Source organism: Myotis daubentonii, chromosome 13, assembly GCF_963259705.1.
Source record: "Myotis daubentonii chromosome 13, mMyoDau2.1, whole genome shotgun sequence".
Lineage (NCBI taxonomy): Eukaryota > Metazoa > Chordata > Mammalia > Chiroptera > Vespertilionidae > Myotis > Myotis daubentonii.
Genome location: NC_081852.1, coordinates 40,137,622 through 40,147,683, shown reverse-complemented (window position 1 = coordinate 40,147,683; position 10,062 = coordinate 40,137,622). Strand labels below are relative to the sequence as shown.

Below are 10,062 nucleotides of genomic sequence, written 5' to 3'. Positions count from 1 at the left end.
ATGAGAACTGCTGTCCTAGCGGAACCACCTCCCGCTCCTCCCGGTCTGGGTCCCCATTCCCTAAGCGGACCCCCCAGCCCCGCTGGGCAACCAGGGGATGACGCAGTGTTGACTCACGTCGGTCAAGGACAGCGGCCGGGCCAGGCGGCGGGCCGAGGCGAATCGATGGGACTCGAGCGGCCCTGCGCTTCTGCGGAGCCGCCGCCGCCTGGGCGCCCCGGGCTCTGACCTGCGGGAGCCTCCCCGCAGCCCCAGACGCGCGCGCGAACCTATCAATTGCCAACACCTGGGAAAAGGCCCAAACCCACCTTCCAGGTGCCCACGAGCCCGCCAAGGCCCGGCACCGCGCTCTGGGTGCTCCGGCTGCTGGAGCCCCGGAGCGATCACCACCTGAGGCTCCAGCGCTCGCGGGTGGGGTCGGCGCCCCCAGGTGTAAGAAGTGCGGATTTGTTCTGATCAGAGAATGAGAGGGCAGACGAAGACGGTCGTCTCTCCGACAGATTTATTTTATAGGCAGGTTACTCATTAAAAAACACACACACACAAATATTTTGGCCATGTTTTTTACAGTGAACAATTATATATATACATATACACATTATAAACACTGGTTGATGTAAAACACAATTATCTACAATCTACTTACATTTAATTAACCTGCTATTGCTAGTTCCTGTGCTTAATTTCAGTCACCAATGAGTCAGTTTTTCTGCCTGAATTGGACAGTACTATCCTTAACACCTTAGTCAAACAGGTACTAAGTGGATAGTGCAAAACAAGCATTTAAGATTATCAACTATCTCTCTAACAAAAGGCACACACATCCCGGAGATGAGCTCTGAGCTGCTTCCGGATTTAAGCAGCAGTGTAAGAATGTAATATAAAAGTAAAGAATGGTTCCTTTTAAAATATTCCAAGGCTGCCTGAAATATGGGCCCCCTTTCCAAGGCATACCTCTGAATCTGGGGTACCCTTTGGTTTTCCATTAAGTGGGATGAAGATACAGATTATAGAAAAGTTATTCAAGAAGATCCCATTAAAATCTTTAAAGTTATAACTTAAAAATTCAACCAAAATGTTCAAAATTGCTTTTTATAAATAGGGGAAAAAATTACTTTTTTAAAAGGGGGTAAATTTAACCAGTGAAAAGTCCCCTTATCGTACAACCTAAAATCAATATATAAACTGTTTCTTAAGTCAAAATTAAAGTTTCAATGTGAGTTTGTTATTTAGCCAGTGCACCAAATATTTTCGGTTTCCAGAATACCAGCAAACTGACTTCCTTTCCCATATAGTTTTCCAGTTGTCTATAGAGAGTTCCTGTTGCAAATATTATTCCCAAGTCCAGTTTTCTGAATGTGCTGATGTCAGTGATCATCATCCAGCATTGAAATAGCCTTTATCGCCCTCAATGTCCACTTCCTGATCAGAATCCTCTGAAATCTCTGACTCAAGGTCTTCCTGGGAGGCAGGGGAAGGCGAACATTGAGAGCTATCCAAAGCACCTTTATTCTGTTCACTGGGCAAGTCTTGCCTCTGATTGCAGGGATCGTCCAAACTTTCCAGTTCCTCTTTTTTATTGCTTTGAGGGTTCTCCTGAATGAAGAGGATGAAAATGGAGATTGGTAGATCATGAAATATGGAAGAGGTGAGAAATAAATCAAAATGCTTTTCACCTTCTACCATCTTTTTAATTTTTAGTTTATCAACTGCTCTTAGCTATAGTCTCTACATATATAATGCATACTCTTTTTCTCACTTTGGAAAAAGTTCTTTTCATATCAGAGAAAGAATATGCTCTTGCCAAATTAGAACAACCAATCACAAAAATAACTGTAAAGGTATTATGACAAATGAACACTAATTCCTGCCCAAACCCATGATCTGAAGATTCTTAAAAGTTTAGGGGGGTGGGAGGGAGAAATCAGAGCACTGCAGATACACAGTATTATCATCCTTCAAATAGATAAACTTTGCCAATAACAGAGCCTTCCAGACATTTTTTAAATCCTCACCTGAGGATATTTTTTCCATTGATCTTTGGAGAAGAAAGTGGAAGGGAGGAGGGGGAGAGAGGGAAGGGGAGAGAGAGAGAGATCGATGTGAGAGATAAACATCAACTGGTTGCCTCCGGTACAGTACACGCCCCAACTAGGGTGGGGATCGAACCTGCAACTGAGGTAGGTATGGGGTACGTGCCCTTGACCAGGAATCAAACCTGAGACCCGTCAGTCAGCGGACCAATGCTCTAAACACTGAGGCAAAACTGGCTAGGGCTAGACATTTTTTTTTTTTAATGAACACTAAATAGTGATTAAGGAAAAAGTTTCAAATTATTAGATGCAAATAAATAAATGTAGAACTGCAAGCATGTTGCCAACTGAAAAGAGAAACAACTATAACTTAAAATCTGAGAGAAATTTCTTGAAAATATTCCCATATTACATAGGTATCTTTAGTTTAAGAGTCCCTAGTAAACTGCAGTCACACTTTTAATCAAGAACTAAATGAGCTAGTAAATTTAATCCTGTGTTTGTCTAAAATGGACAGAAACACTATATAGAAATATTATAAAGTGTGTGTTTTTTTTAAGCAAGTCTATAGAATAACAGATTCACCAGGCTTGCATCTATGTAACAAATATACGCACAAGGTCAGAAATTGAGAGAAAACCTGAAAATTTTAAAATCACATTAGAATAATGAAATAAATTTTATTTCCTGATTCAAAATGTTCTTTGTAACACTATCTTGTTTTTAATGAAAAAGCTTTATGATTACTTTATTTAAAAATGCACACTGCTTTCGATTTCCCAACTTGTACCATTGTTTCAAAAATATTTTATTTACTATAGACTACACATACATTGGCAAATGAACAATTCATCAATTGCAGATTATTTTGGGGAAGTCATCCTGATTAGGACTTCATAAACAACTCTTTAGCCTTAAGTTAATAGCCTTTAAAAACTGAATTAGCCTTTACTTTTTTATCACATATTGCATAACAAGGTCATAGGAAGAAAGACTGTTAGAAAATTTAAGCTACTTTCCAAACAGGCGTGGATATTCTCTTACATGTTTTTATATTCATTTTAAGAGCTGGCATTAGAAGGGAAATGATTTTTAAACTCTTTGATATTTAATTCTTCTTTAAAAACCGTGTAAACAAGACTTAAAGGTGTTTATTTCCTTATATTTACCCATGAGCTCTGACTGGTTTTATTATGGCTGTGTAAATAAAAGAAACAATTTTCTCCCAAAGATAACTGCTTAAGTCATTTACTGTCAATTACTTTATCTTTCCTGCGTTAATTAGATAAACAACATATGGGGTTTATAAAACAATTAGCCAGGAGTTTTACTAGCCAGTGTGTGAAAACCCAAGCATAATTGACATAGGAACTGCATTAGGTGCTTTTAGCATTACTGCCACCTGAGCAACTCATCCTGAATTTCAGCAAGACTATTTGCCTTTTTAATCAAGGTGAAGAGGTTAAATAGTCTCTCAAATGACTTTTGCATACAACCCTATAACAGGCCTCGCATTGAGATAACCTGATAAAAATATTTATTTCCATAGAAACAGAACCATGTCCATACCTGCTTTAGTCTTCGCCATTTAGCGCGTCGATTCTGAAACCAGGTTTTGACCTACAGGAAAAAGAGAAAGAAAACTTGCCACCAGCCCAGAATCCCGAGGGACGTGGTGGGGAGGAGGCAGATTCCGGGCTCCACAGCAGACCACAACGCCAGAAACTGGAGAGCAAGTCTCCAGGAGCAGGAGCGCACAGGAGCTCCACGTCTCTCTTACGCCCCGCGACGCCGCCCCAGGAGAGCTCCCCAGGAGAGCTGCCCCCGGGCAGCCGGCGCGCTCACCTGTCTCTCGCTAAGCTGCAACATCTTGGCCAGACGCTTCCTCTCAGGCGGGGAGAGGTATTTCTGGGTCTCAAACTTCTTCTCCAGCTCGATAGTCTGGTCGTTGGAGAACCTCACCTGGCCGCCTTTCCTTTTATGCAGAGGCCTCTGCAAGAAAGGGCTCCAGAGCAGAGGTTTGCCTGTGGGCAGAAAGAGCGCTGATGAGTGATGGCCCTGGGGGTGACCAAGGGGGTAAGGAGACTCAGGAGGACACCCGACCAGACACGTCCATATACATTCACCGGCACATGGACCCAATACAGGGCCACCAATACACATGCATACCCAGAGACACAGAAACAGCCAGTCACACACCTCCACTGCAGTACGCAGAGACCACCCTGAACAATCACAGACACATACACACAACCTTCACACCCACAGCTAGATACCAACAGCCAAATCTTTTGATCACCGAAAGAACAGCCATTATAGGTTGAGCTTAAAATACCAAGACCCTCTTTAACCAATTTATCTACAACTTTTTGCACCTCTAGGTCCTCTCCCTTGGTGAACCGCACTTTCCAAATACTCTGTCTGTTGGGGAGGAGCGGGGCCGTTACATTCACAGAGGAGTTACAGCCAGAGACCGACGGCGGGAGTCTAACCAGGGGACCCCGCGCTAGGCTGCGTGGGAAGCCCTTGAGCGCGGCGCCGGTCTTCAACCACGCGTGGGGCTTCCAACCCTGGATCCAGGGCGCCGCGGCCTCCTTTGATTTCACACCCGGCCCGCGGGGGCGGCCAGTTAAAGCCACCCCGTGGGCTATGGCAACATTTCCGTCAATGTGTTTCCTGTTGGTCTAACTCGAAAACCCTTTGCTTCCTCCTGCGCAGTCCCAGCAGTAACCCAAGGAAACCCAGGGCGCGCTCGGTGAAACGTTCGCCCCCATCCCCGGCCCGGCTGAGAGCCCCCCTCCCGCCAAAGCAAGTTAACAGAGTCACGCAGGGGCCCCGCAGCACCAAACCCTCGAGGCTGGAATAAAAAAATACTACATAATGACTTTTTTAAAAAGAGAACTAAAATATAATCCTCCACCCCCATCTCTCTAACAATGAGAAGATGGAGAACTGAACTAGAGGCCGTACCATCCTACTGTGATTAAAATGTTAATGGATTAAAGTGTTAGTTGTCTCCAGGGTCTCTTCAGAAGCTGCCAATAACAAAGGGATTTAAAACCCTGGTGGCCCCGGCAAGAAGCCTCGGGCCCCTTACTCCACGCCGGGGCTTCGGACGCCAGAGGTGCCAAGGGGCACCCGGAGCGCGGAGCAAGGGTGCCTTCTAAGCCTTAGGCCGCGCACCGAGGGGACGAGCCCCGCACCTTCTATAAGCCCAACGTGTCCGCACTGCCCTTCGAACTCCAAAGAGGTGCCCGACAGTCCGTCCGTCCTGCGTCCGTAGGCCTTCGCCTAAACGCTTTGAAAGCTGGCATTGTTTTGTGTGTGTGTATGTCTTGTGTGTTTTTCGAGATTTTGCTTACGTCAGGCTTCAGACTGGTGCAAAACAGCCTCAAAAAAAAAAGGAAGCAACTGGTTATTTTAGCTGCCATAAAGTCACATCCCACACAGAGGAAATGAACAATATCAGAAAAACGGATCCCGGCTATCAGAAGTCGAGTGTTTCCTGAATTTGTCTGTATTGAGGATGTCGATAAAATAATCAGCAGCGTGCACGACTCCGGGGGAAGGGTCTGCTTCACGCAGCCAGGAAAACACTTAACAGCTTCTGAAACCAGATTTACTCCTATCGAGAACTCAAGATTTCCTGTATGAACGGAAAGGGTCAGGCTCTTTCACTGCACAAGCTTGTTGAACCGGGTCCAGCCCCGTAACCACCCGGGCCCGGCAACTCTCCCGGCCCCGCGGGGGCCGGCCGGGGCGCCTTGGCACTCCCTTCCCCGTCCCTCCAGCTCCCGGGACCCCTCCCAAGGCGACGCGCGCGCCCCACAACTGCCTGGGCCGCCAGCCCCGGCGGCAGCGCCCGAGGTCTCACCCCGGCCGGCGCGCCCCGACGCCGGCAAGGTTCAGGAAAACCAATCTGAGTCATGGTGCGGTCACTCCCGCCGCGCGCCGCCGGTGCCCGCGTCTCCTGGCCCCGCGCGCGCCCGAGGGCCGCTTTTCAGTCGCTTTGGCCACAACTTTCTATTGCCTCCCCTCCGCCCCCGCCGCCTCCTGGGCGCTGCCACCTGCCGGGTGGCGCCTTCCTCGCCGCCGCCTCGGCTCGGCCCCGCCATGACCCCGGCCGCCTTACCCAGGGGGTCGTGGCGGAGCAGGGCGTGTGTGTAGTCGTTCACCGTCCGCGGAAAGGGGTACAGAGGGCCCCCGAAACCGCCGGGTCCGTAGGCGGCGGCCAGCGCGGCCGCGGAGTGGTGCGAGAAGGCGGGGTGGATCGGCGTGGGCTCGTACACCGGGGTCCGGTAGGAGGACACGAGGCTGGTGAAGGAGGAGTTGGGGGACGGCAGCGTGGGGGTGGGGGTGGGCGCGGCAGGCCCGCGGCCCAGGATGTCCTCGATGTAGAAAGGCGTGGGGTGCGCGGGCTGCAGCAGCGGCGTGGGCGCGTACAGCGGCACCCCCACGGCGCCCGCGGCGGCCGGCCCGGGGTGCGGGTACTGCATGGCTCCGCTGCGCTCCGGCCCCTCGGAGAGCTGCCGGCCCGCGCCGCGGCGCTACATTTATCCGCGCTCCGCGCTCCCGGCGATAGGCTCCGCTGGCCGCGGGGTGGGGCCGCGCTCTCTGGCCCCTTCCTGCCGCCGGGCCCTGCGGCCAATGGCACGGAGCCCCGGGAGCCGCCTCCCGCCCCCACCCTTGGCCCGCCCCCGCCGGCCGAGCTCCCCGCCCCCGGGACGCGCTAGCTCCCCGGCTCCCGGGACCCTGTGCCCCTGCGCCCAGCCGCCGCCGTCGCTCTGTGCTCCCGGCACCCTGGCCCCGACGCCCTCGAAGGAAGACTGGGGCCGCGTTCGTCGGGGGAGACAGGAAGGAACAGCTGCAGGGAAGGCGGACTCAGGCAGTCCTAGCGCAGCCGGGAGGCATCTCTGCTGAAACTCAGGGGCACCGATCCAGGCCGGAGTCCAGGGGGGCGGCGCCCGGCCCCAGGCGAGGGGTAACTGGACTCGATCCTGGCGAGCGTCGAGGCCACTGCCAGGGCCGCGCCTTCCCAGGCCCTAGAGAACCCTCCCTGGTCGGCGCCCTCCTTGGAGTAACGGTGGCACAGGCTGTTGCCCGGGGCGTCTCTGGCTCTTGGGAGAGAGTGCCCTGGGTTCTGGGGCAGCTCCAAGGACAGGGATCCACGGCCCTTAGCTGCGTCCCAGTGGAGTAAGGACGACTAGACTTCAGGTGCTCCGGACTCTTGGCCGCCCCAGCCCGTTTCATTTTGGGGGTTCCCGCCCGGACTCAGCCTCTTCCGGCAGGAATCAGGGAGAGCCTGGGTGACAGGGCTCCAGGCAAAAACTGTGCCGTCTTCTCCGACCCATGTCCCCTCTCCCTGGGTCCTAGGGGATCGCAGCTGCGCGCAGCCCCACTTTTCCGTTTTGCACGTGTTTTCCATTGAAGCTGTGCCGCTACCCGGTGTGGCCTCGGCTCTGTGCAGCTCCACTCGCCTGCGGGGCAAGGGGGCATTTCTTGATTGACGCCCTCCTGCGGTCGTCACACCTCGCGGTGAGCAGTTTCAGCTAAGGTCCTCCATTAATCGTAGAAATGAAAAGGCTTCCCAGCTTTTTCTATTGAGATTTTATTTATTTATTTATTTACGTCTTGGAATTATTTCTCCAACCGCGGCGGGACTGCAGCAGGAAGAAGCGTGGACTGGAAGCCAGACGCACCGAGTTCGAGTTTCACTCCGCACATTTTTGTCGGAGTAACTACTGTGTGCCAGCAGTGAGCAAGAAAGATGTGGTTCTTGTCCTCACCGAGGCAGGAAACAAGTTTTCATACAGTGACTTATGAGGTGCCATGAAGTAGAAGTGCCTCGTGATCCGAAACCTTGTGATCAGGGACATCAGCTAGTTGGAGAAGGAGGCATGGAAGTGATGTTTGAAGAATGAGTAGTTATCCAAGAGCCTATGGAGCAGTGGTTCTCAACCTTCCTAATGCCGCGACCCTTTAACACAGTTCCTCATGTTGTGGTGACCCCCAACCATAAAATTATTTTCGTTGCTACTTCATAACTGTAATGTTGCTACTGTTATGAATCGTAATGTAAATATGTGATATGTAGGATGTATTTTCACTGTTACAAATTGAACATAATTAAAGCATAGTGATTAATCACAAAAGCAATATGTAATTATATATGTGTTTTCCGATGGTCTTAGGCAACCCCTATGAAAGGGTCGTTCGACCCCCAAAGGGGTCGCGACCCACAGGTTGAGAACCACTGCTATAGACGGACGAATAGTTGCCAATACACCTAGTCAAGTCACCCTCCCCCAGCTTTTCTCATCTGAAAATTTAAGACATGGCCTAGCCCTGCCAGTGTGGCTCAGTAATTGAGTGCCGCCGACCTGTGAACCAGGATGCCAGCTAACCATTCCCAGAGTTGCTGGCTCCATCCCCAGTGGGGGGCATTCGGAAGGCAGCCAATCGATGATTCTCTCTCATCATTGATAATTCTATCTCTCTCCCCCTCTCTCTTTCTCTCTGAAAGCAATAAAAATATATATATTTTTAAAAGACTTAGCCTAAAGGTTCTGAATCTTTTTGGGTTGGGATCGTAGACATCTTTCAGAATCTGAGGACAAACAAGAGCTACAAGTATAGACAAATGCAGCGAGTGTAGTATGCTATCATTGGAGTTAAAACATTGGGAGAGGGTATGAATATTTATCTGTGCCTTTGCTTTATTATATAAACTCTCTGGGAGGATATACAAAAAACTAATATTATTGTCGATGAGGAGAGAGATGGAGTTGGAGGGAGTCTGTACTGTATACTTCATGAATATTTGGGGAATTGGAGGATGTGGATGTGTGATCTCTTCATAGCAAAGTAGGTCCCGGAAGAAGTGGCTGATTCTAAGTCTGGGTCAGGAGAAGTATGAGGTGCACTGGAGCATCTCCTGCCAGAAACTGCAGAGAGAAACCAGGAACTGCCTTGAAGGGTCTTCATTGGCCAAATTTGGGGTGATTGAAGCATCAAAAACACATTCTGGATTATAACACATTGACTATAACAGTTCATGGTATCTGAGCATCTGTAGTGATACGCAGAGAAAGAGATGGTGGATGGTGACGTTGAAAGAATGCCAGCTAACAAATACAGGAAGATTGAAAAAAAAATCAGAAAAGGTAATAATTCATTCAAGAAAGATGCTGGGGTCCAGCCCCAGTGGGTCCAGGGGTCCCCAAAGGTGTGGACGGAGTCGACGAAGAGGGAATGACACGGAGATAGCGTTCAGTTGATCAGCAGCCTAGCCAGGATCTCTAGCCAGGATCTCCAGCCAAGTTCTGGTCTGGATCTCCAGCCAAGTTCTGGTCTGGATCTCCAGCAAAGTTCTGGTCTGGATCTCCAGCAAAGTTCTGGTTAGGATCTCCAGCCAGGTTCTGTCCAGGTTCTCCAGCCAGGTTAAGTCACCAGGTTCTAGTCAGGTTCTCTTGCCATGTTCTATAGTCAGGTTCAGTCCAGGATCTTTTGCCATGTTCTCTCCAGCGAAGTTCTTCTGTCTCTAGAGAACGTTCTGTGTAGGTTCTGTGCCTAGGTTCTGTCTCTCTTGGTTCTGTCTTCTAAGTTCTGTCTCCTGTTGTCTTGTTACATCTGTATTTATACCAGTTGATTCAATCCTATCAATCTCTATTCCAAAGGTTAGGGCATTTCTTATCTCCATTCCAGGAAGTAAAGATTATGTAGCTTAAGCATGATTGTTCGTAGTTAAAGTGATTAATTACCCGCCTGGCACTTAGTTGAGGGGTTTTATTCCCTCCCTAACTTCAGGGGAAAATCCCTACCTAGGGAAACAACCTTTCTCAGAGAGGAGACCTTGGTTAAAACACATAGTGCCAAGAAGGTGAGCAAACATTTTAAGAACAGTATGCCATATATGCCAGGTCCTTTGAAACAGCAAGGATGGACCGGCTCCCGGCAGAAAGAGTCATCATTAATCCCAAAACCATTGAATGAAACATTGTTGAGAATGAGGATTTTCACAAGGTTTCAT

The 10,062-nt window shown here is 49.6% G+C and overlaps 1 protein-coding gene across 1 annotated transcript; it reads right to left on the bottom strand.

The window, feature by feature from the left end:
* Window positions 1–483: 483 nt before the first annotated feature.
* Window positions 484–6,655, bottom strand: HHEX (hematopoietically expressed homeobox). Its single transcript, XM_059662856.1, has 4 exons — window positions 6,166–6,655; window positions 3,879–4,057; window positions 3,603–3,653; window positions 484–1,596 (listed from the first exon to the last, which is right to left on the bottom strand). Exons 1-4 carry the CDS (start codon window positions 6,527–6,529, stop codon window positions 1,378–1,380), a joined length of 813 nt encoding a protein of 270 aa, XP_059518839.1. The 5' UTR covers window positions 6,530–6,655; the 3' UTR covers window positions 484–1,377.
* Window positions 6,656–10,062: the final 3,407 nt, after the last annotated feature.

Bases quoted from the DNA above. Each gene is read 5' to 3' on its own strand.
- HHEX (XM_059662856.1), bottom strand. From the start codon at position 6,529: ATGCAGTACCCGCACCCCGGGCCGGCCGCCGCGGGCGCCGTGGGGGTG. The intron at 3,654-3,878 runs GTGAGCGCGCCG...TTTTTCCTGTAG, and splicing joins TGCAGCTTAGCGAGAGACAG to GTCAAAACCTGGTTTCAGAA. The intron at 1,597-3,602 runs GTATGGACATGG...CTCTTCATTCAG, and splicing joins AATGGCGAAGACTAAAGCAG to GAGAACCCTCAAAGCAATAA.